General features: G+C 42.4%; 1 protein-coding gene across 4 annotated transcripts in view; it reads right to left on the minus strand.

The window, feature by feature from the left end:
- The window catches only part of RASSF3 (Ras association domain family member 3), a 197,475-nt gene that overhangs the window by 148,035 nt on the left and 21,700 nt on the right, over positions 1-27,740 (minus strand). Inside the window, exon 1 of one of the 4 annotated variants that reach the window (XM_075856899.1) lies at positions 4,916-5,191. The exons of 2 other annotated variants lie outside the window; for them this stretch is intronic. In XM_075856899.1, the coding sequence (XP_075713014.1) occupies positions 4,916-5,036 (121 nt within the window). In that variant the 5' untranslated portion in view covers positions 5,037-5,191. Of the gene's footprint in view, positions 1-4,576; positions 4,670-4,915; positions 5,192-27,740 lie in introns of those variants that run through there. One more of the 4 variants, XM_075856900.1, reaches the window with a different exon arrangement.

A 27,740-nucleotide genomic window follows, 5' to 3' on the forward strand; every position in this document is an offset into this window, starting at 1 on the left:
GGTACCCTTCTCCTGACTGATGCCTTTCAACAATCAGATCCCTTTGATGTGTTGTAAGCTCCTTACGGACCATGGTTTTTGCTGTCACATGCTACAAAGAAAATGTCAGGAAAATCCTAATAGAACAGCTGAACTTTAACAGAATCACTTTAAATAATGGCAGAGGTGTACTGACTAATATTTAACATGAGTTTAACATGAGTTTAAATGTGATTGGCTAATTCTGAACACAGCCACATCCCCAATTATAAGAGGGTATTCACACTTATGCAGCCACATTATTGTAGTTTTGTTGTTTTTATTTCCCCCCTCTAAATGATTTCAGTTTGTTTTTCAATGGAATTGTATAGATTAAGGGTCACACTAAAGGTTGAAAAAGCTCTGAAATTATTCATCTTGTACTGATTTTTTGACATGACCTGGCATTTTAACAGGGGTGTGTAGACTTTTTATATCCACTGTATGTTATGTTTCTCTGAAGAGCTAGGTGTTCAGGTTACTTTTAAAGGTTTAGATGGTGGGAGGGAGTCTGATGTGTTGGGGCAGAGAGTTCCACAGTATTTGGGATGCAAAAGTGAAATCTTGGGAGACGATGATGTGAGTAGATCACAAGAGGAAAGAAAAGCAGAATGTCTTATGAAGACCAGAGATTACATGTGGGGAGGTATATTAGGGCAGAGATCTATTGGGGGGGACAGGTTGTGGACGGCCTTGTATGTCATGGTTAAAGGAACAGTGTCATCACCCAAAAAAATTTCATATGTTAAAGATGTTAGTGCTTTATTAAAAACGTTTATATTTATTTGTGTGTTTGTGTTTTACTTTTTCTTATTTTTACACTTTTTCTTCCCTATGGGGGCTGCCATTTTTTGTTCCATTTCTGTATGTGTCGATTAACGACACATACAGACATGGAATACGGCAGCCACAGTCCCATAGGGACTGCGAACGGCTCCCGTCCCATCCACTTCTGTGTACTCCGTCTGTGTGGGAACTGCGCATGCGCCTCTCCCATACAGTCCAATTTGAAATTGGCGCCGTCCGGCGCCTTTTTCCTGTGGACCGGAAGTCGCGGCCGGACAGTAAGATTACTACTTCCGGTCGCGGCTTCCGGACTTGTGCACTTGGACCAGCGGCAGCAGACGGCGCGGACGGGCCGGAGGGAGCCGCGGCGGCAGGAGCAGGTAAGAGATTTCTATGTATGTTCGTGTTTGTGTACGTTTACTACTGTATGTAAACCTACTACACTGTGTGTTAGCTCAAAAAATGGCGACACACAGTGTAGGAGGATAGACCGTTCAAACCCCTCGTTTATCCCGGCACTAGCCAGGATAAAGGAGGGGGGGATGCTGAGAGCTCACTAGAGCGAGGGCTTTTTACCCAATTTTGCAATGCTGCAATTTTGGGAATAGCTCCATCTAGTGACCAGCAATGGAAAATATTATAAATTAGAATCTAATTTATAATATTTCCTGACTCGTGAAAAAAATTAAAAAAATTTGAACAATGTTTAATCACCTACACACTAAATGTTTAATTAAAAAAAAAACAACATGTTTTTCTGGCAACACATTCCCTTTAAAGGGCTCATCCAGTACCCAAAAATGTATGTCCTATCCTCAGGTTAGGTAATCAATATCTAAAATTGGTCGGGTTCCAACTCCCGGAACTCCATCGATCAGCTGTTTTGTAGGGACCACAACACTCGTAGGAGCGCTGCTTCCACTTAATTTCCTATACTGCTCACACTGTGAATCGACAAACTTGTAGCAGCGGTTCACAGTATTACAGTCTTCTCCCATTGAAGTGAATGGGAGAAGTCTGTATTACTGTGATCCGCCGCTACAAGTGTGTTGGGGATTCACAATGTGAGCAGTAAAGGAAATGAAGGGCGAAGCAGCACTAGTAAGAGCGCTGCAGCCCCTTCAAAGCAACTGATCGGCGGGGGTGATGGACTCCGACCGATCATAAATTAATGGCCTATCCTGAGGGTAGGCCATACATTTTTTGGGACAGGACAACCCCTTTAATATTTTAAACTGAATTTACTGGGAAATAGCTAGCCAGTGAAGGGACTGGCAGAGGGAAGAGGCAGCAGTGACAAAAGGGGAGGTGGATTAACCTAACAGCAGAGTTGTGGATAGATTGGAGAGATGAAACAGTGTAAAGGCCCTTTTACACTGAGTGATTATCGGGCAGAGAAGCATTCATAGAACGCTCGTTGACGATAATTGCCCTGTGTAAACAGGGCAGCGATCAGCAGATGAACGAGCAAATGCTCGATCATCTGCTGATCGTATCATTTTAGATATAGTCAAATATTATCGTTGTCGGCAGCACATCTCCCTGTGTAAACACGGAGACGCACTGCCGACATGATAATAACGTATGTGGATGAGCGATCAGAGTAACGACCGCTCGCCCCCATACATAGCTCCTTGTTACATAAGCAAATGAGAACCGATCAACCATGTCTCATTGATAAGCGCTCGCTGCACCGGCCGACTATCGGCAGGTGTAAAAGGTCCTTTAGAGAGGGGGCCACAGTAAAAGATGTTGCAATAGTCTAGGAGGGAGACAATGAGGGCATGTACTAGCATTTTTGTTGACTCGAGGTTGAGGAAAGAGCGGATTTGAGAATCATGACTTTCATACCACAGAATAAGTAATAAATGTATGATCGCTGCACATCCGACCACTGGGACCCATAGCGATCACGAGAACGTGTGACATGTGTACCTCGTTGAAATTTGTTCATTACATATAAGTTTAAGTGTGTATATTTTGAATATGAGTTGCAAAAGTTGACTGCTCCTGATGTTACGAAAAGTGTAAAATGTGTATAATGTGGTCTTAAAGTTAACGCCTTAAGGACCAAGCAGTTTTTGCGTAATTGCAATCCTCCAACTTTTTGTTATGACTAAGTTGTTATTTGAGGGCTTGATTTTTGTGCGATGAGTTGAGGATTTATAGGTATCATTTCGGGGTACGTATAGTTGCCATTTAATATGTATGAATTTTTTGAAATGGCGGATTGCATAGAAAAAAGCATTTCCGCCATAGTTTGTTACATACGTGTATGTGATATTACAGTACTTGATTAAACAATAATAATAATAATAATAATATCATATGTAACAAATAGGATAGTTTGACACACATTGGTCACACTAAATGATATAAGATCAGCAAGGGGGTCAATCAAGACGCACAGACTGTTAATGGAAGAAAAAAAAAAAGCATCTCAAAATCAGATAAAGTTCCCAGTGTCAAAAATGTTTTCTCCGATCCTTATGTCTAGACTATCGTTTAAAAAAAAAAAAAAGAATACCTGTCATTTTTACAATGTAGATGGTAAACCCATTGCAACTTGTTCTTTGATGCAGGAGTGGAAACATTTGGGGTCCCTCCACGGTAACAAACTGAAAACAATGAACTGGAATACATGGGCGTGCTTGGTCCTCCAAAGAGAGAAATAGAGAGATATACACTCCAGCTTCACTCTGGCTGATGGAGGTACGGTATCAGGAACTCCCCTCTATTAACTCAAAATGCCCAAATAGGGTATCTGAAAAAAGGTTTCTTAACCAGACAACCCTTTAAAATAGCAGTGAAAATACCAGACGATGTCACCTTTTAATGATAGCCAAACCCCTACTCCCCCGAAACACTGCCCACTTTACAGCAAAATATTTCCAATTCTGCATACATTGCTTAAAATATATCATCAGCCCCTTCAGATCTACTTGTATACAAAACATGCAGCAAAATACAAATCAATCAAGATCTCATATACCATGTACCAAGGACAAGCTAGGCAAGGTGCCCCTGTGCCTAGAGAGAGAATTTTGAAATAGATAGAAATTGACTAAATACATTTGAACAGAAGTTATTATGTACTTTGTGGCTACACCCAAGTCACTCCTCAGAACTTCAAGGTGTAGTTAATCTGATAAACTAGATTTTGCCATCCTGAAGCTCAAAAAGCTATGTAGTGAAAGGAGTGACACACCTGGATACGTTTACCGTCTCACAATTTACATTGGGTGCAGAATGTTTAAATATGGCAGCAATAGCACAGCAAGATTTGAGTTGAAACCAGATTCCAAGGTAGAAGACATAAGAACTCATATATTTTCATACTACGAACAGAACTACTAAAATATTTACTGGTAAAAAAGGCAAAAAAATAAACAAACATCAATGAGAAACACCAATTTTTGCTACAAATATATAATAATGAACGTTTGATCATAGCATTCTTTTATTTCAACAAGGTGACCTAAGGCTCATGGAATTGCCTGATCTGTGAAAATTGCATTTAACCTTCAAACCCCATTTCTATGGCCATTATTGCTGCAACGGCTCTGGACTGATGACCCTACAATGAGGTCTGTGGAGTCCTAATTCATCCTATTGCAGCTTGATGCATATGTGAGTTTTTATTATAAGGATATATGAATAAAAAGATGGATCATCTGTATCTATAGTGTAGTAATAATATACATTGCAGAAACCTGATGTATGTTTTATCTGGTAATCTGCAGTGATACATGTATACAGAGGTATAACTAACCATGCAGCATTCACCGGTCATTCTGGAGGTGGCAGACAGGATGCGAATTAGCGGCAGCAGTCGTGAGCCATTAATCCATGCTATCTATAGCAGACGCGGAGCCAGTGCAGAAATGTCATTTCCATTGTGTGCATGTCTCTGCAATGCACTGTTCTGCAGGCCCACATCACACCAGCAATAGCCTAACCCTTTCATTGCCTCTAGTGCATGACACACAAGCAGTACAGCTTTACTGAAAAGTGAGAAAAAAAATGGTATAAAAAGCAACAAAGGTGACATCAGTGTATAGCATTTATATACCGCCTACATTAGAAATACAAAGTGATCAATTCATCTTACCAGCAGCTCTCCATAGAAGCTTTAGCTTCCTACCCCTGGTGATTTTCAGTGATTTTGGGAACCAGAAAAAGAGACGCGCTATCCTCCTGATTGTTTTGCCAAGCTCATGTCTGACAGCCATGACTGGTTGTCGCTATGGGCACGCTGAGCTGGTGTCAAGGATCAGCTGAATATGCAGACAGCACAAGAGAGCAGACCTCTGCACATAGATGGGTGACATGTTTGCTGTGAGCGGAATGTCTTACGACCACCTGTTGTCCAGCATCCTCCTCCCTCTCCTCTGCCAGTCAGCTGGTTCCTCCTAGACCACCCCTCTTTTGTAGCAGTAGGATGTATTAATAGATGACTGAATAACCACAGACATGCTACTGAAATTCTAATATGTCCCTTTCTCTATCGACACATAAAAATAATGTTGTTCACCAAGATATAACATTTCACTGCCAATTGAGTATTCATAGACCAGTGTATAACATTAATCCCTGCAAATTCTGTTTTCTATGTTGGCATAAACACACCATGCAAAACATAAACCTACAAAGAACAGACATATCCATAATAATCATATGTATAAACAATAATCTTCCTTTCAGGTTAGTAACTCAGCCACCTTTATTCATGCGGTTGAGCTGTGGCATCTATCTATTTCAGCACGCACCATCGCCAGCGGGTGTCAGCTGTATATTACACCTGACAGTCTGCTGTAACAGCTGGGATTGGAGTTAGCTCCGATCCCAGATGTTTAACCCCTTAGATGCGACCATGACATCTAAGTGGTTTGCAGCTCATTACCCCCCTGCGGTGCCGATAATTGCTATGGCAACTAGAGTCCTAACTAGGGTTGCACGATGCATCGAAACGTCGATACTGTTTCTATACCGTGCACCCTCAAACGGTTCGATACTGTTATTTCATGTATTTCGATACTAAGCTGTGCGGCCGCACATCTTAGCATTGTAACACATGAATGTAGTCCGAGCCGGGCTGCGGCTGTGTAAGACAACCATTGCCTCGCTCCTGAGTCCTGACAAGTGCGCACGGTCAGCATGATGTAATGCGACCAGCGCTGCACTAATGAGCGCCGGCACTGAAGACAGAACATGGCGGGTGTGCGCCGCCGCTCATTAGTGCAGCGCCGGCTGTATCACCTTATGCTGACCGCGCGCACACACTTCTTGTCAGGAGCAGGGCAATGGTTGCATTCCACAGCCACATCCCCGGGGCGGAGATCAGAGAAATCTCCCATCTCCGTCGTTATTCCCCTTGAATGCTGCGATCAAAGCTGACCGCAGCATTCAAGGGGTAAATGAGAATGGGGAGATGCCCTTTGGATCACGTCACAGGTAATCCCTGTGACACGATTGAGGGACATAGAATATATGGAGAGACAGCCCAGGGTCCATTGAAGGAACCCGGGGCTGACTAACCATATTTCCTGTTGTTAGGGCATACTGAGGTATGCCCTAACAACTGCGTGCGTACCACCCGTACACAGGATAATGTACTGGCATATAGATATATGCCAGTACATTAAAGTTTAAAAGTAAAAAAAATAAAATAAAGTAATGTTAAAAAATAAACATTTTTTTTTTTTTACAATAAACATTAAAATAAGTCTCAATACATAAGATATACAGATATTCGGTATCGTCATAACCGTAATAAATTTATAGCGTCATTTATGATGTATACGCTGTTATAAAATAAAATAAAAACGGCTTTCTTTCACTTATTAATGTGAGGCACGAGGTATTATGAATTTTGAACCTCCATTAATAGTAATTAACCCCATCATGTACCTCACACATTAACCCAAAGTTGTCCATTGTGACTGAGGAACATGATGGGGTTAATTACTATTAATGTGAGGCACGTGGAGGTTGAAAATTCATCACACCACGCGCCTCACATGAGAAAATGGAAGAACTTTTTTTTAATTATTATTACTGTCGGCAAAAGTATCGTTTTCATATCGAGTATCGCAATACTACACGAAGTATCAGTATCGAAGTCCAAATTCTGGTATCGCCACAACCCTATTCCTAACAATGGCTTCTAGGTCTGCCATCTACTGAAGCCTATTAGTCTCTGCCAGAGCCGTTTACTGTGCAGGATAAATAACATGATAGTTGTATAGTTTGGGTAGTTACGGATGCAGCGATACCAATTATGTAACGTTTTTTTCCATCGCAGGATAAGGCCGCCGTGCGGGTTAGTATATGTGGTGACCATGGGTATGGGGTTCTCTGTTTAGATCCCATTAAACCCCACAGAGCAGACATTGTGTTACATCATGGGGAGACAGGACGGCCTCTGCTGCATCAGAAAGCTCCAGTGACAATTGTCCATAAATAGACAGTTACGTTATTGGGGCTTCCCAATGCATGCATTTAACAGAGGCGTGTGATGCATAGACCCATTGACCCCATGTTAAAAAAAACGTAAACTGAGCGGTATACATTTATTTTTAGAGGATCCAGCGGGTTAAAAAAAAAAAAGTCTACTACTGCTTTTTCATCCTTCACTAATGTGAATCTTTGGCTTCCATCGGGCTAATGGAGCCCTATAGACGTTTGTACGTCGGGAGCTTACCTGAACGTAGGGAAGTAACAATGTAGACAGGGCCTAAATTTGTAGTATGCTGGGGGCGTGGCTTAGCTATGGAGCCGTGAGCACGCATTCTTGGGGAGCTCCCCACCAGCAGCTGAATATCAACAATTTATCCCGGGTAAACCCGGCAGGCGATGCCAGGAAAACGTAGGGGAACTTGCCCTGGAACCTCCCGGTCCGTACCTCGTTCCTCTGGCCGCTGCAAAAGCATGGATCGCTTCCTCTCCTCCTCACAAACGGCCGCGGACCCATGGGCAGCAATGCGGACGCATTGCCACCACATCCGGCCACAGAAATGTCGGCTTCCCTTCCTCCTGCTCCCCTACTGAAGTCGGCACATGCTGGCACGACTGCCGATACCGTGCCTCCCTGCTGCAGCACCCAGGAAGCGGTAAGCTCTGTTTCTCCCCTCAACATGTCCTCAGTGGGTGAATCGCCCGCCATTTTACCACACACATGTGCCCCTGAAATACAGGCTGGGCCATCCGGCTTACACGCTGACCTACAATTACTGAGGGAGATGATACAAGCCCTCCCCACCCGGCAGGACCTTGACACTCTGGTGACCAGGGTTGAGCAGGCACATCAGCAAGATATAGCTGACCTGCATCAGGAAGTGGACAGAATAGACTCTAGGGCTCTTACAACTGAACATACTGTGTCTGCTATTGACTCCAGAGTAACTGCTTTGGAAAGAGCTGCCACTGGCACCAGAACACATTTACAATCCTTGGCGCTTCAGTTGGATGATCAGGAGAACAGAGGACGCAGAAACAATGTGTGCCTGAAGGGCCTTCAAGACCTCGGCCCACGAGACGAGCTGGCAACCAGAGTTTCTATCATATTCAACAAGCTCACTAACCGACCACCAGAAGCGACTTTCCTTTTGGACCGTATTCAGAGTTGCGCGCCCAGGTCCGCTCGATTTGTCTTCTCCTCGTGACGTACTATGTCGCCTACACTACTATACCGACAAAGATGCAATTATTCGGGGTGCTTGGTCACATGGTCCGGTATCAGTTGAAGGGAGTACGGTTACTATATACCCTGATGTCTCACCACGGACACTCTATAGGAGACGGCTTCTACATCCTCTGCTTGAAAAGATCAAGTCTGCAGGCGCCACTTATAGATGGGGACACCCGTTCCATGTTGTCGTCAAGAATAACTCTGGCTTCTACCTCCTGCGCCACTCCTCGGATCTTGAGGGCCTATTTCGTTTTCTTCAGATCGATCCTTTCCCAGTTCCGGACTGGTTAGCACTGGAAAGAATTGAACAACCTCAACGCCGTCGCCCCAACAGATCCAGCCAGCCTTTTCTCAGCAGGTCCATCCTGGGAGCACCACATCTTCCGCTAATCGACCTCTCCCGCCGGGTCCCGCCTGAGGCCTAAAAAGAGGACATACACGCCGATATCCTTTTACTTATTATTATTTTTTTTGCAAGGCCGCCTGCAGCAGTGTCGTCTAAGGGACTCATTGTCGCCAAATGTTATTTTGTTCTATTAATGCCTTCCCTGTTTCTAACAAGGTTCTATTGCAGCTAAATGTTTTTGTTCAGCTTTTCCATAAGATACCCATGTTTCCTGTATAAATATAGTGGCTACCACAATTAGCTACCTAGCCCTCTGGAAATGCGGGCTGATTGTACCGAATTAGTTTAAGTGTCAAGTATAGACCGACATAAATATGGGTAGTGTCCGAGGAGGATTATAGGGCGTGTTATCACCTGCAGCTCATGAGGCACCTAGCCTACTGCTACCTCCCTCATTCCCTCCCTTTCAGTGGATTGATATACTAGACAGCTGAATGCGCTATGGTATAGGGGGATTCTTATATGCGTACTGCGATACTGCATCTGCCAGGTATACACCTGTTACATGCCATTTTTTAGACCCCCATAACAACTATGAGGATGGATTTCTGTCTGATATGTGGTTACGGCAGCCTTTAATACTTACCCGGATGGGTGCGGCAACTCTATATGTTGATCATAAGCGGTCATGGCTTTTAGCACAGGATTTCTATTAACTTGCCTTGGTATATTAGAAACTGAGAGGTGGACGTCGGTTCTATAAATGTTTGTGCCTCCGTCGCCTCCCTCTAGGTAGGCGATGGAAGAAATGGTTTACTGTTTGATGATTATGTTTGCGGTCCGGGGCTCCCCCCCCCCCCCCGTGGTTTTCCAGGTCCCCACAAATCTAACAACCTTCCTTTACAGGTTTTTGTACCTTCTAGGAGTCGGCCTTTGGGCCTCTTTCTTGTGTTTCGTCTCAGTCTCTTTCTTTCTTGTCCTTACCTGTCCACTTATCGTTCCTCCCTTCTTCCTCCCTCTCCCCCCTCCACCACACCCCAGGGCAGACATGGCGCAACATACACAAATGGACTTGAGAATAGGCTCACTGAATGTCAAGGGTTTACACAGCCCTGGAAAGCGATCCATATTTTTCAATCTGCTGAAAGGTAAGCATATACAGGTGGCGTTCATTCAAGAGACTCACCTATGCCAGCAAAAACCTTTCAAACTCTCTAACGAATGGTTCCCCAATGCATACCATAGTTTTTCGCATGACACGAAGTCCAGGGGGACAAGTATTTTGATCTCCAGATCTCTCCCTTGGGAATTCAAGGGGTCTCGCAGTGATGAATTGGGACGGATGCTCTTGATCAAAGGAGCTATTGACTCTCAAGTATACACCTTTGCTTCATTTCATCTGCCCAACTCCGGTCAAGGCACAGCCCTTATTGGCTTTTTGAACGCTCTGGAGGAGTTTGGGGAGGGTACCATTGTTCTGGGAGGGGACTTCAATGTAGTGCTAGATCCCACTCTAGACACATCCGATGGGTCTTCATCCTTCTCGATGACACATCTTCGCCTCATTCTGAAATCCTTTCATTAACACCAATTAGTGGATACATGGCGGCTCCTACATCCAACGCTTCTTTCGGATTCAGTTGTTATTGCAGATATTCAGCGCTCCATAGCTGACTATTTCGCGACTAATGTCACTGAGACCACCAATCCTCGCATTATTTGGGAGGCTCATAAATGCGTGATATGGGGTATGTTTATCAAACATGGAGCCCGCTTGAAGAGGGAACGGGCGGTGGCCACTGTCCGCTTGTTGCCAGAGATTGAGCTCCTTGAGATCTCACACAAACGTTCTCGTGACCCGGAATGTAGGATTGCCCTCCTCCGCAAAAAAGAGGAACTTCGTACCTTGCTGATGGCCCGAGTCAAAGCTACGCTCTCTAAATGCAAACGTCACTATTATGAGTATGGCAACAAAAGTAGCAAATCTTTGGCTAGAGCCTTGCGTATTCAACAAACCCAGAATTATATACCTTCTATTGTATCCCCCTCACAAACACGGGTCCGATTGCCGTTGGATATAGCTTCTGCATTCCAGGACTTCTACGCTGCTCTTTATAATACGGACTCCACTAATCCTTCTGTAGCATCCCGTGAATTCAGGTCTAATATCTCTACTTACATCGCAGACTCTGGTCTACCCGCCCTATCAGAAGATAATATTACTAGCCTGGAAGAACCACTTACTACGCAAGAACTCTCATACGCTCTAAAACATTCCCGAATAGGCAAAGCACCTGGCCCAGATGGATTTACAATCCAATATTATAAAAAATTTATGACGGCACTAGGACCGCATTTCTTAGCCTCTTTCAATTCCTATTCTGCCTCTTCCCCCATTCCTCCCGATGCTCTTAGGGCTCATATTGCGGTGATCCCCAAGATTGGTAAAGACCCTACGCAATGTGCTAGCTACAGACCAATATCCCTCCTCAATACGGATATCAAACTGTTTGCCAAGATTTTGGCGGTTCGGCTTGCGCCACTGATTGGAGGTGTTGTACACACAGACCAGGCAGGGTTTATGGCAGAGAAACCTATAGAGAAAAGAGGTCAAGTACGCTCAAGGTAATATGTGATAGAAAAAACTTCTTTATTAACAGATACAAAAAACAGGACAATTAAAAAATGAGTCATACAGTGTATAGTTGGCGTCAGCCCATGTGGTATACAAATATTAATGGTAACACATGATGTAAAGAATGAGTAGCAAGACCGGGATTAATACTGTTGTAATTTAGACAGTCTTGAATGCATTTGGCTATACGTAACACAGCATAAGTAAATGGCGCAGGAAAAGATCTTCAGGTTGAAAGCACCATTATATGGGGGTTATAAACAGTGTAATCAAATATATGTGGCCAATACACATGGATGAAGTCATTCACATATGAGAAACACAGTTAGCAAATGTTATAGAGTGTAAGCCGTAAGTGTAATTGGTAGCACACTATGGTGTAGCTAAGGCAAATGCAGGTGAAAGTCAAAGATCTGGATCCTATTACCAACAGATAGCCAGATGCATGAGAAAGAAAGTAGTATTACGTACCCGGATTCATATGACCAACATGGGGGAGACGCCAGTCCCGACGCGCGTTTCGGCTGATGCCTTCGTCCGAGGGTTTATGGCAGGTAGAGAGGCACGTGATAATACAACTAGAGCCATCAAACTTATTAACAAGGCAAAAGTCTCCAATGTACCCCTAATGCTTTTATCTACGGACGCGGAAAAAGCGTTTGATAGAGTCAACTGGACCTTTATGGAAGAAACCCTTTCACATCTTGGTCTTGGATCCCATATGATGGGTTGGATAATGTCCCTGTACTCATGCCCATCCGCTCGAGTTCGAGTGAATGGACTTCTTTCAGAGGAGTTTTCCATACACAATGGCACCAGACAGGGATGTCCCCTATCACCTTTGATCTTTGTACTGACACTGGAGCCCTTTCTCCGCCATATTCGTGCGAATCCGGATGTGATGGGACTAGAAACGAATATCTCAGCTAACAAGGTGGCTGCTTACGCGGACTATCTGCTTTTTTCCTGACCAATCCAACCGTCTCCCTTCCTAATCCCATGCGGGAATTCCAGCGCTTTTCAAGTTTATCCAACTTTAAAATTAACTTTTCTAAATCAGAAGCTCTGAATGTTTCTCTCCCGCCCCATCTTACCACGGCCCTGAAACAATCTTTCAGTTTTAAATGGACTCCGTCAGTTCTGAAATATCTTGGGGTTCGCTTATCAGCAGATTTGAGAGAGCTCTTTCAATTGAAGTTTCCTCCACTCCTTGCTGAACTCAAGGCGGACTGCGCCAGATGGTCCAAAGGCACCTTTACATGGATGGGTCGCTGTACCATCTTCAAAATGAATGCACTTCCCAGACTACTATATCTATTTCAGACCCTTCCCATAGCTATCCCGATACAGTTCTTTAAAACGGTCAATTCTCTTCAGATTGCGTTTGTTTGGAATGGTAAGGCTCCGCGACTCTCCCGCACACTGTTGTGTCGATCCAGGACATCGGGAGGGCTAGCACTCCCTGACGTCCGCACTTATTACATTGCATCTCACCTTGCTCGGGTAGTTGATTGGTGCAGACATGTGGCCTTTAAACCTTGGGTGATTCTGGAGCAGAGTTTCCACTCTATTCCATTATCGGTTCTCCCTTGGCTGCACCGTACTAATTACTATACCAAGGTATGTAATACGCCCATTATAGGGGTGCAGGAAGAGTGGTACCACTGGCTCCCACATCGACCGCTATTTTTCAGGACTTGGACCAATTAACTCGTAGACCAGAAAACAGTGAAAATGTATCAAATAGTAGAAGCAAGGCTTGCAGGGATTGGTTAGGGTCATTAAGAAAAACAAGAATATCATCAGCGAACAACAAAATATTTTCTTCTCTTCCTCCAACATCATATCCCTCTATATCTGGGGAATGCCTTATGGCCAGAGCAAGGGGTTCAATCGCTAATGCAAATAGGGAAGGTGACAAATGGCAGCTTTGTCTAGTTCCTCTGGCTAGAGAAAATGCGGGGGAGATATGACAATTGGATTTGACACTCGCTATGGGCTGTGAATATAAGAGAGCACCCCTTGGATAAAATCGGTCGCCAAACCCAAACCTGCGCAACACCAACCACAGGTATGGCCATTCTACCGAGTCGAATACCTAGGTCTAGAGAGGTGACAATTTGGGAGCCAGGAGAGTGAGAAGTAGCAAAGAGGTTCATGAATAATCTCCTTAGATTAAGATCAGTGGCTTTACCCGTAATAAACCCATATTGATCTCGGTGAACAACATGAGATATCACCTTCTGTAACCGCAGCGCTAGTATTTTGGCTAGGATTTTAACATCACAGTTAAGAAGGGAGATGGGTCTATAGGATCCACAATTCCTCGGATCTTTACGGGGCTTAGGTATCAACACTATGAGGACCTCTCTCATAGAGGGAGGCAAAGTCGTCTCTCTGTCCAGAGACTGAAACTGAACAAAAAGTTTTGTAGCAATCAGTTCCACGTGTAATATATACCACTCAATGGAAAGGCCATCTAAACCCAGGGTTTTCCTATTTTGGAAAGAGCTAATGGCTTCCGTAACCTCCTCCAAAGTTCGTTCATCCTCTAAAAAGTTAGTATTCTCCGCATTCAGAAAAGGGAAGTTAATGGCACTTAGATATTCCTCCAGATTGGCCACAGAGTATGTCACCTTGGAGGAGTATAATTCCGTATAAAATTGGGCAAATGTCTGATTAATGGCCAAGGGGTCTCTCACTAGCATACCTGTAGGGGATGTAATCTCCATTATCAGATTTGCTATTATGTCGTCTCTAGCTAGATATGACAATAAAAGCCAGTTTTTGTCTCCCTGCTCAAAGCACCTCTGTTGGGAGTATAGCGTTTTCTTTCTAGTCAGTCCTGTCAAGAATAAACTATACTCCCGTTGTTTAACAGAGAATGTAAGGAAGTCTGAGGTGCTTCTGGAACTCAGATAAGCCAGTTCCTCTTCTGCGAAATCACTCAAGGTTAACTCGCTGGGACGCTGCACCTCTCCTATGTGAGGAGAAAGATTAGGCATGCATCTTTACTGCGGTGTCTGAATTTCTGTTCTGTTCATCCTGCCTTTTCTAAAAAATGCAATAAAAAGAGATCAAAAATTTGTATACACACCAAAATTGTACCAACAAAGACTACAAGTCATCCAGCAAAAAATAAACCCTCATACAGTTTCAACGGTGGAAAAATTTAAAAAAGTTATAGCTCTTAGAATATGGCAACATAAAAACTAATACTTCTATAAAAAAAAACGTTTTTATTGTGCAAAAGTAGTAAAATGTAAAAAAACTATATAAATGTAGTAATTGTGACGACCAGCAAAATAAAGTTATTATATTATTTATACCACACGGTAATGTACCCCATTTAGGACGCATAAAAGAATTGCAAAATGTCTGTTTTTTTTCCATTACCCACCCAAAAAAGTTAATAACAGTTAATCAATAAATTATATGTATTCCAAAATGGTGCCATTAAAAAATAAATTGTCCTGCAAAAAACAAGCTCTCACACGGCTATGTCCACGGAAAAATAAAAAAATAATTGACTTTTAAAATGTAGTTGTTTTATCCATGCAACTGTGACACTACTGCCACTAGCGGTCTCCCTTCCTGTAATCGGCTGTCCACCCTGTATCTCTTCACTGCCTGCCAATACAAGTCTATGGAAAGGGGAGGAGGGAGCAGAGAAAGAAAGAGACACAGACATGCTGCCTATACAAGTCTATGGAGAAGGGAGGGGGAGCGAAAAAGACGCAACTGCTGGTGTTATATCTCACCCCACCGCTGGATTCTCAGCTACACTGCTCATTACTGCTGTGTAATGTCCTCCATGCTGCTGCAGCTTATATATATATATATATATATATATATGATAGATAGCGATAGAAGAGCAGGATTCTCCTCTTCTATGTGTGTTGTGTATAGCATACATGAAAGCAGTTAGGCTCTGCCCACTAACTCAGAGAAAACTGAGAATAAGTAATAAAGCCTGCAGAGGGGGAAGCTGCTAAAAAAAAAAATTGCAGAATACAAGTCATATAATGGCCAGAAATAGTGTTATTCTTCATGTACACATGTATGACTGATTACTCTTATAAGCCACATAAAAAGTTAGGTAAGCTTTAGGGCCCAAAAAAGGCTAGTCACTAAAGTGTTAAACACCATTACAAACATACAATGCTGACTTAAACATATGATAACGATATACATATCTAGCGATCGTGATAAGATACTATAAGATCTGTCATTTCTGCTGTATGTGCCAATATTTCCGTACTGCCCTATTCTTATACCTGTCTATTATGGGGACATCCCATCTATGAACCACAGCTTCTTCTGCATTGATTTACAAGGAAGTTAGAAAATGGTTAATTCCTCAGAATGTGGGTAGCAATTATATTTGAGCGAGCATTTGGAAATCATCCAAGCCCTAGAATCTCTTCCATGTGCAGAAGCTTACAAATTTAGTAGATTTGCTCAGCTTGAAATTTCTGACTACAGAGTCAAACAGATGATTATAGATGGAGAATGTTCAACAAAAAGCTGAAAGTTATAATGTGCATTTAGTGGTCCCGAAAGTGAATTTCCCCTTTAAATGTAATTCTTCAGATGACCTTTTCTTTACAGTATGTATTTGGCCTTTTCCTAGTTAGATGTGACAACCAATATGGATGAAATTATAGCAACCATAAGGGTTGTGAAGCCTTCCTAGATTTCTTAACCACAAACCTACCATGTGGGTTACATCACTGTATAGCTAGACAGATTTACCATTTAGTGGACAGGGTCATCTCTTAAAAGAACAATAAAAGTGAAACTATTTCAGCCCTCAATTGTCACTCTTTATCACAATACACATAAACAGGTTCACTCATCAAATGCCAATATAAAGGAGTTTAAAAAGTCAACATTTTACGGTGCGGTAGAAAAGTTTTTGCCCCTTCCCAATTTCTTCTATTTCTGCATATTCGTCACACTTGTATGTTTCAGATCATCAGTAAAGACAAGTAAACACAAAATACTGTTTTTAAATGATGATTTAATTTATTGAAAGAAATATTTTAGTCTGCACTACCAGGCCCTATGTAAAAAAGTAATTGCCCCCTTGGCTACAAAATTAGTTAATCAAATTCAATTGAAAATTGGGCACAATTTCACTAGCCACCCCAGGCATGATTTCTGCCAGACCTATTGAATCTAAACATCACTTAAACGGGGCCTGCCTGGCAATAACTAGAAGGTCTCAAAAAGCAGCACACGATGCCACGTTCTAAAGAGATTCAAATACAGATGCCAAACAAACCTGTTATTTTGCTGTATGTACAACTCAACGTTTGTACCTAAACCCTCTGTGCAGGATCCCTGTATTTTGACTGTTTGTGTATTTTCTGAAGTCGTTGGAGATCCAGCCTTAACAGTCAAAAACATTTTTAAACTACATTAAATATACTTTTATACAGATATACTGCATCACATATGTTTCATAAGCATGCAGATAATTTTAGGTTCTTGTAAGAAAGAAACTTTAAAAAGAAACAAAAAAACAACACAATTACAAATGTGTCCACCCTTAAATTTTCTTGAAATGCGTTGTTATACAATTTGTCATGATACAATTCAATAAAATTTTACGCCATACAGTAGAAAACATTGACGTTTAACATTTTATAACATGGGAGCCTATGTGCGACGGATGGCCAACGGATGGCATCCATCAGAGGCATCCGTCACAGGCATTCATCAGAGGCATCCGTCACAGTCATCCAGTAAAAAAAAATATATGTCAAATGCATACTTTTTAATTTTTTTAACATGGAGTCTATGGGCAATGGATGGCTGACAGGTGACATCCGTTCATGGTATAGGTTTTTTTTACATGTTTAGGTGCTGTTCAGATACTAATTCGGCTCTACGCTTAGCCTGTACATCGGGAAATCTCCTGAAGTATACATACTCTAAATGTGTAACAGGAAAGGGGATACATGTGTGATCGCTGGGGTCCGACCGCTGGGACCACCAGAGCTAAGGAGAACGTGGGACCGAAAGTCCCCCGAAGTGCTCCATGAGAAGCTTGGGACTTCCGGGGTCTTTGTCCGGCTTGTGTGTCTGGTAGGTACATTTCGCTGGTGGTCGGAAACCCAGCAATCACACATGTATCCCCTTTCCTGTGGATAAGCGATACATGTGTTTTGTGGGACAACCCCTTTAAATGGATGCCTATCATTGGTATCCGTCTCCCATAGACTATAAAGGAATCCCTTTTAACGGATACATCATGAAAAAGGTTTACGAGAGTTCATAATATATCTGTTAAGTGGATACGATTATAGCCTACGGGTGTTGGATGCCACTATTGGGCATCCATCACAGCCGACAAATAACGTATAAGTCGGGAGATTTTCCCGTTGTATACGTCAAATGTAGGCCAAAAAACATGACCTGAACATAGGCTTAAAGAGGCTCTGTCACCAGATTTTGCAACCCCTATCTGCTATTGCAGCAGATAGGCGCTGCAATGTAGATTACAGTAACGTTTTTATTTTTAAAAAACGAGCATTTTTGGCCAAGTTATGACCATTTTCGTATTTATGCAAATGAGGCTTGCAAAAGTACAACTGGGCGTGTTGAAAAGTACAAGTACAACTGGGCGTGTATTATGTGCGTACATCGGGCGTGTTTACTACTTTTACTAGCTGGGCGTTGTGTATAGAAGTATCAACCACCTCTCTTCACAACGCCCAGCTTCTGGCAGTGCAGACAGCGTGTTCTCGAGAGATCACGCTGTGACGTCACTCACAGGTCCTGCATCGTGTCAGACGAGCGAGGACACCGGCACCAGAGGCTACAGATGATTCTGCAGCAGCATCGGCGTTTGCAGGTAAGTCGATGTAGCTACTTACCTGCAAACGCTGATGCTGCTGCAGAATCAACTGTAGCCTCTGGTGCCGACACGATGCAGGACCTGTGAGTGACGTCACAGATCTGCACTGCCAGAAGCTGGGCGTTGTGAAGAGAAGTGGATGATACTTCTCATCAGAGCGCCCAGCTAGTAAAAGTAGTAAACACGCCCCGATGTACGCACATAATACACGCCCAGTTGTACTTTTACTTTTCAACACGCCCAGTTGTACTTTTGCAAGCCTCATTTGCATAAATACGAAAATGGTCATAACTTGGCCAAAAATGCTAGTTTTTTAAAAATAAAAGCGTTACTGTAATCTACATTGCAGCGCCGATCTGCTGCAATAGCAGATAGGGGCTGCAAAATCTGGTGACAGAGCCTCTTTAAACTAACATATTGCGTCATACATTTCGAGATATATCACTTTTAGAGATAATTTCATGAAGAACACATTTGTATATTCATGTCTGTGGATATAACCAAGGCAACTATGATTTATATTTTAAAATTGACTTTTATTTCATGACTGAAAAGCTTTATTTATAAATTATTTCTCTTCATCTTGCACAGAACTTCATTGCTAACAGAATATCACAGTTTCTGTTTTTAAATGGAAAGGTGGACACACATGTGGCAAAATATCCGTGCATTTTATTTCGGGAAGAGAAAATGGAGGTATCCACAGCAAGCGATCCAGAAGTGAGAGGTAATATCATCTCATATTACACACAGACAGATGAACGGGCCTCTGGAGGTGAAGTGACAGCAGTAACGCATCGACTTCATAACCAGAGAAGACAAACAATACGGTGTCACTTCCAAATCATCCCTTCCACCCCTAGGCAAACGGTAGATAGTTTCTATTTCATTTTAAAAAGCTATAATTTGTGAATAAAAACTGCTGTCAACCTGAGGGAACAATTTTGGGATGCTAGGGAATGTTTGATCACAGCTTAAGACACTGAAGCGGGCTTCTTCTCAGGATGCCCTTGGGCAAACGCACTCATGAGCAGCTGTATCCACGACTTAAAACCACTTCAGAGAGCAAAGAAATACCAGATCCTGATGTATGGATAAATCTCAATTCACACTGGCATTGTTATTTAACCAAAGATGAGAAGAGATGAAGGATTACATCGCCAATCATTTGTTGATCACAGCCAGATATGGACAATGCAGAAAAATGCCCGGTTTTGGTGTGTTTTTTTTTTTAGCCAAAGCCAGAAGTGGATCATGAAAGGTAGAAGGAAGAAAAAGTATAAAGGAATGTCTTATATTTGTCCTTTCTTTTTGGATCCACACTTGACTTTGGCAAAAAAAACATGCACGAAAAACTGCATTTGTAAATCCCGCCTTAGAACTTATTCACATAAGGCCTTATTCACACGAACGTATATTACGTCCGTGATACGCGCGTGAAAATGACGCACGTCGCACGGACCTATGTTAGGCTATGGGGATGTTCAGACTGTCAGTGATTTTCAAGCAGCGTATGTCCGCTGTGTAAAGCTCACGACATGTCCTATACTTGTCCGTATTTCGCGCAGCACTTCCGGGTGACGTGCGTGATTCGCTTTACAGTTGTTCAAGAAGTGAAGGGAAACATAAAAGCCCCTCCTTCTTTAGGGTATGTTCACACACACTAATTACGGACGTAAATCGGGCGTTTTTGCCCCGAATTACGTCCAAAAAATGTGTCTCGATAGCGTTGACAAACATCTGCCCATTGAAAGCAATGGGCTGACGTTTGTCTGTTCACACGAGGCGTATATTTACGCGCCGCTGTCAAATGACGGCACGTAAATAGACGCCTGCGTCAAAGAAGTGACCTGTCACTTCTTGGGGCGTAATTGGAGCCGTTATTCATTGACTCCAATGAAAAGCAGCGCCAATTACGTCCGTAATGGACGGGCGTTCAAGCGCCTGCACATGCCGTTACGGCTGAAATTACGGGGATGTTCCCTCCTGAAAACATCCCCGTAATTTCAGCCGTTACAGATGCTGCCGTGTGAACATACCCTTACTGTTTCGTAACATAAAAACAGTGTCATAATGATGCCGGCTGCGCGAAAATCACGCAGCCACGCACCATATACAGATGCCACACTGAACTTTTGCGCATGCAAAATGCAGCGTTTTTTGCGCACGCAAAACGGACACATTCGTGTGAATAAGGCCTTAGCGTGTCCAATTTGAACTCGCAAAAAAGAGACAATTTTTAATCTGTATGAATGTCCGTGTTGCGTTGGTGTGCCCATATGTCATCCGTTTCTCTACTCTGCAAGCACTTCCAGATTTCACTTTTATTTTCTGCATCAAATAGCAACGGATCCGTGAAAAATAGACAGCACGCGGATGTCGTCCGTGTGCTGTCCATTGTTTCTCTCCACCATAGACTTCAATGAGCAAGTATGGTCTACAAAACAGACCAGAATAGGAAATGCTGTGAGTTTCCCGCAACGGACAAATGCTCCTTTGAAAAAAAAAAAATCGAATGTGTGAGCAGCCCTATTGACTTGGATGGGTTAAAACAGACAGTACACTAACAAGAAATACGTTTGTGTGAATAATGCCTTAAGAAAAAATTTGAGCAATGTGAAGTCAAAACATATAAGGCCTCATGCACACAACCGCATTGGTTTTGCGGTCCGAAAACCCAAGGGTCAATAGCGGTCCATCGGACCACAAAAAGCCCTTGATGTGCATAGGACAACGACATGTACTATTTTTTCACGGGCAGTTCACACGGTCTATTAAAGCAACGGCCGTGTGAATAGCCACATAGAAATACATGCAGCCGTGTGACACAGTCACACGGACGATTTCAACATTCGTCTGAATAAGCCCTTAAACTGAACATTGGTGGAAACGTTGAACTGTTATCGCTTGGGTCAAGTACAAGTAAATAACTCCATGATAAATGGATCAGATCTAATTATTTATTTGTGGAATAAGCAGAAATACTGGTTCCAACTAAAATAATAAATGTCACTGGGCATCAATTATAGACCCACAGAAAAATCTGCACATCACACACACTTGACAATGTGTTAAAGACAACCCAACATGGGCCATATGGTATACAAAGAATAAGAAAACAAGATATAAATGGTGTAGTCCATGCACTTACATAGAAAGCATCAAGTACTTGTTTTAGGTAAGAGGGCTTCACTTTCCAGCTAGGCAGGAGAGCAGAGGACTCAAAAGGTAACTAAACTTTCAAAAAAATTCGGACATGTCATAGTGACATGTCAGAAAGTTTTGGTCGCTGGGGGTCCCTTTAAAGAGGCTCTGTCACCAGCTTATAGCTTCCCTATCTCCCACCTAATCTAATAGGCACTTTGATGTAGATAACTACTGTTTTGTTTTTGTTGTTTTTTTAAACTTTTATTATTGACCAAGTTATGAACAGTTTTCGATTTATGATAATTTTTTCTGAATGCTCAACTGGGCGTTTTTTTTCTATTCACCAAGTGGGCGTTGTATAGGAAAGTGTATGACGCTGACCAATCAGCGTCATACATTTCTCTTCATACCAGCCCAGCTTGATTCACAACACAGCGTGATCTCGCGAGATCACACTATGACGTCAGCTCCTCCCGCCGGTCCTGCACCGGAGTGACGGAATACTGCATAGACATCGCTTCCAGCCGTGCCAGGACGTTTATCCGAATCTGCAGCAGCTGGAGGCGATGTCTGTTCAGTCTTCCGTCACTCCGGTGAAGAACCTGCGGGAGGAAGTGACGTCACAGCGGGATCTCGCGAGATCACGCTATGATGTGAAATCAAGCTGGGCTGGAATGAAGATAAGTGTATGACATTTAGAAAAAATTTGCATAAATCAAAACATTTTCATAACTTGGTCAATAATAAACAGGTTTTTTAAAAAAATAACAAAAAAAAACAACCTGTAGTTATCTACTTCAAAGCGCCTACCTATTAGATTAGGTAGGAGATAGGGAAGTTATAAACTGGTGACAGAGCATCTTTAAGGGCTAGTTCACACAGGGTATTTTGCGATTTCTGCATGTGCAGAGAGAATAGCTGTGACTTCTTTGCAGCCAATAGGCCATCAGATCTGATCGGTGGGGGCCCGACACTTGGCAATCAACTGTTTTGAAGGGGCCGTGGCGCTCCTACGAGTGCTGCTTTCTCTTTATTACAGTCACTGACACATTTGTAGTGGTGGTTAAAAGTATTACAGCCTTCTCCCATTCACTTGAATGGACCCCACCAATAAGATAATGATGGCCTATCCTGAAGATAGGCCATCAATTTCTTATGGCTGGACAACCCCTTGAAGTTTCACTATATTACGAATATGCACAAGGAGATATAATAGCCTTCCCATGCATGTTAGTAATTCAGTAACAGGTAATGTGTGAGCACCGCTGATCACTGCTAATGAACTATGGCTGCTAGCTAAGGTGGAAACGTCCTCTAAAATACATTTGCTCAGTGGCAACAATCCACATTTGGGTACTTGCCAACGACTGTTCATGCTCTATAGGTTGCCCTTTTGGGCTTAAGCGAAGCCTTAATAATTTATCTACAGGCTTGAGTAATCCAAAATTTTTCCGACCCTGCTGCATATGTTACTACAGGCCCCAAAATTTCTCACTAAATTCCTGTTGTTAAAGGGAATGTGTCATCAGAAATCACCTATTGTTTAAATCAAGTTTTTAAGTTAAACAGAGAAAATAATTAGACTTTTTTATTATCTCCATGTCATATTAAAAAAAATAACCCTAAAGACTTTTCACTCTGACCCCTGAGCCTCACAACAGACTGACCCTTCCTGTAGAGATCACTTCTCAGCAGTCATCTCATTATCATCACATGAAGAATTACAATGAAAGGGAACACTTCTATTTAGATAACATAGGATCCACCATTCACAATAGACTGACCCTTCCTGTTCTGTAGAGATCACTTCTCAGCAGTCATCTCATTATTATCATAGGCAGGATTTCAATGGAAGGTAACACCTCTATATAGATAACACAGGATCTATAACTTATAATAGACTGACCCTTCCTGTTCTGTAGAGTTCACTGTTCTGCAGTCATCTCATTATTATCATAAGCAGAATTACAATGAAAGGAAACACCACTATATAGATAACATAGGATCCACCAATCATAACATACTGACCCTTCCTGTTCTGTAGAGATCACTTCTCAGCAGTCATCCTCATTATCATCACAGGCAGGATTACAATGAAAGGTAACACCGATAAAGATAACACAGGATCCACCATTCACAACAGACTGACCCTTCCTGTTCTGTAGAGATCACTTCTCAGCAGTCATCTCATTATTATGACAGGCAGGATTACAATGGAATGTAACACCTCTATATAGATAACACAGGATCTATAACTTATAATAGACTGACCCTTCCTGTTCTGTAGAGATCACTGTTCTGCAGTCATCTCATTATTAGCACAGGCAGGATTACAATGAAAGGTAACACCGCTATATAGATAATATAGGTCCACCATTCACAAAAGACTGACCCTTCCTGTTCTGTAAACATCACTTCTCAGCAGTCAGCTCAATATCATCACAGGAAGGATTAGGGTATGTTCACACGGCAGCCTCCGTTACGGCTGAAATTACGGAGCTGTTTTCAGTAGAATTTCAGATGTAATGGCAAGTTGCAGGCGCTTTTCGCTGCGTCTATTACGGACGTAATTGGAGCTGTTTTTCCATGGAGTCAATGGAAAACGGCTCCATTTACGTCTCAAGAAGTGACAGGCACGTAAAATGACAGCGCGTAAAAAAAATGACCGTCGGCACAGAACATCGTAACCCCATTCTAATGAATGGGCAGATGTTTGCAGACGCTTTGGAGCCGTATTTTCGGACGTAATTCGAGGCTAAAACGCCCGAATTACGTCCGTAAATAGGGTGTGTGAACCCAGCCTTACAATGGAAGGTGACACCTATATATAGATAACACAGGATCTATAACTTGCGCTGGTGTGTTCACATCAGCGCTCGTTTCCGTCTGAGGCTTCTGTCGGGATAACCCCTCATCGGAAAGTCAAACGGAAATCTCAGCTTCTGTTTCCCTCACAATTGAACTCAATGGTGATGGAAACCTAGCTAATGGTTTCTGTCTGTCACCGGTGACAGGGTTCTGTCGTTTTGGACCGAATTAACAGCGCAGTCGACTTCAACATTAACAACGTTTCCGTCACAATTGAGATCAATAGTGAGGGAAACGGAAGCTAAGGTTTCCGTTTACCTTTCCGCTGAGGGGTTAACCTGATGGAAACCTCCGACGGAACCCCTCAACGGAAGGGCAACGCTGATGTGAACAGGCCCTAATAGACTGACCCTTCCTGTTCTGTAGAGATAACTTCTCATTATCATCTCAGAGAGGATTACAATGGAAGGTAACACCTATATATAGATAACACAGGATCCATTGACAATAGATGATGATCACAGCTCCCATCCCTTCCTACCCAATGACCTCTGCACAGGTCACCGAGCATACCTGGAGCACTCTACCAAAGAAGTCAATGGGTCATTACATTAAAGATTATGTTTCACTATCTGGTTTTAATAAAATAAAAAAAATATAGGTGATAGCTACCCTTTAAATGGTTAAAAAAAAGACAAAGCGGATCTCATCATCCTCAACAAGGTAAGGATTGGAGTAGAAGATTGGAGCTTATTAAAAACTTCCAGACAATTGTCAGCTTTAATTATTGATGTTAGTTTACTGTTGCATTTTTGGGGAACACTCAGTAAATAATTGTGACACTTATGACAAAACTGTCATGTGTAAATGTCAATGGGTACTTACCAGTTCAGTTAGGATGACTCCTACGCTCTTCTACCCCTATTTCAATAGTGAATTGGAGGCATAGATACGTTTTAGATCTGTATATTCACAGATTTGCACCTGCATATCTTTATTGCATTCAAATAATTGTATATGATCCTTAGGGCTTATTCAGACGAACGTTTAATACGTCCGTGCTACGCGCGTGATTTTCACGCGCGTCGCACGGACCTATGTTAGTCTATGGGGCCGTTCAGACTGTCAGTGATTTTCACGCAGCGTGTGTCCGCTGCGTAAAACTCACGACATGTCCTATCTTTGGCCGTTTTTCGCGCATCACGCACCCATTGAAGTCAATGGGTGCGTGAAAATCACGCGCAGCACACGGAAGCACTTCCGCGTGACGCGCGTGATTCGCGCAACAGCAGTAAAAACTATGAATGAAAACAGAAAAGCACCACGTGCTTTTTTGTTTACAAACAGTGTCATAATGATGGCGGCTGTGCGAAAATCACGCAGCCACGCATCATATGATGATGACACACGGAGCTGTTATGGTGATTTTGCACGCGCAAAACGCACACGCTCGTGTGAATCCGGCCTTAAACTGCACTCTGCTGAATCTTGCACAATACCAATGGCAAATATACTATAGAGGCAGCCCATGCAGCTGATATGAGAGGACAAGCCCAGGTAGACTCAATCTCTTACTTTAAAGGGGTTGTCTACTTTTTAAATAAAACTCTAGCGATTAGCTGTTATCATCGGGGAAAAGGGCTTTTGACCATACATATATTATTACAAACCAGCATTCACATAAATGCCAAACATGCAATGCATGGACAGGTGGGCCCTCTCTATGACATCCAGCCCAAAGTCCTTCTGCCCAGGTGGTGAGGTGTGGTGGTGTTACCCAGCATCAAAAAAAGGGCCCCATTTTAATGTATCCACAAGAAGTATGTGTAATGTCATGTCAATGACCGTTCAGTGGCCTTGACATACCATATCCTGTAATCCACCCCCACTTCTTAAACAGCACGAGCACTAGAAATGCGGTAGAACAGGCCAAACTTGTTGTATGTAAAGTATGAGCAGTCGGATGTACTTGAAATCTTTGCTGAAATCTCGCCTACAATTATTGGCATTTTTCACATACCAAGAAAGCAGCAGTAGCAAATACTTGTAAATGACACCAATTCTTGCCGCGTATGCATTCTCTTTGGGAATAAATAGCTTTAATATGCTTACATAAATCTACATGCATGTTTAACCGCATCATGACCGGGGTATTTTTACGTTTTAAAAGTCCAACCTATCGTGAGAAGGGAGGTCCCATAGCTCCCATTCAGAAAGTCAGTGCAGTCAATGGTTTAATGATAAGAAGCTTTTAGTCAATTTTAAGAATGTGCTGCTTTAAAGATGACATCTTATTTTTTCTTTAACGGGCCTTTAAGAAGATTTTTTACGTTTTTTTGTTTCAGACAGGGCTTTATATCCTTACCATTTTTATCCAAATGGCAGATGCTTTTTACGTTTACAATATACCAAAAAAATCAACATTATCAAAACACAGGGAGGCTCTCATGTGAAAGAATAGAGAGAATGACTTCCGGTCCACACAGCAGATGCTGTAGGATTCGGTTAGTCAGAGCGCGCGTCACGTGGTCCAATGGAAGGAACGTACGAATACTGAAAATAGAAGAATGAGTGCTTGTATCAGGTAAACAATCACATTTACAAATGGGGGCGCAGAAAAAAATATTTGTGGAAGTGTTTCTTTAAGCATTATTTAGGACAGGGAGCTGATCATTTCATCTCTCTGTCATATCAGGAGGATTAGGCTGACATATTGTCACAATCTGTCATTAAAGAAGAACAAGTATATTTACGTAACAGCTGTGCAGGGCATCAACAGCTGGAACGTAAACATACGTATTGTGGAGGCCTAAAGGTTAACCAATCGAAAGCAGCGCACAGCCACTTACAGATATCAGAAGAAAATCAGTCTCTGTAATCTGGAGTGTGATCATCAGCCTGTATCCCCAGGAAGTATTACCCACAGTTCTGATCATTCCTGTTTTATAATAACTTGTAGAAACTGTGAGTGTTGGAATCACCTGAATAAACTAACCCAGATAGACCCTACATCTTAAGAGTTCTTTTTAGCTGTGAACCCCTACACCCCTTCTTCAACATTGGAATAAATAATAATTGTTTCTGCCTGCAGCCACCTCTAGGGGGAGCTCCTTACATACAGATTTACCCAGCTAGTATTAAAGGGAAGGTGTCATGATTTTTTATCATATTGCTTTTAATATAATATTTTCAAAAATGTTATTTAATTGTGTTCTCATGTTTTACTTTTTTATGTTTTCTGACCTTTACTTCTCTATGGGGGCTGCCATTTTTTTTTTTTCATCTCTGTATGTGTCGAATAAAGACACATACAGAGATGGAATCCAGCACATACAACCCCATAGAGAATGTGAACGGTAGCCATTCCATTCTTATTTGCGTGTGCCGTCTGTGTGGGAACTGCGCATGCGCCGCTCCCACACAGACCAAAACGAAGCTCGTTCGT

This window comes from Rhinoderma darwinii, chromosome 3 (genome assembly GCF_050947455.1).
Source record: "Rhinoderma darwinii isolate aRhiDar2 chromosome 3, aRhiDar2.hap1, whole genome shotgun sequence".
In the NCBI taxonomy this organism is placed as follows: Eukaryota; Metazoa; Chordata; class Amphibia; order Anura; family Rhinodermatidae; genus Rhinoderma; species Rhinoderma darwinii.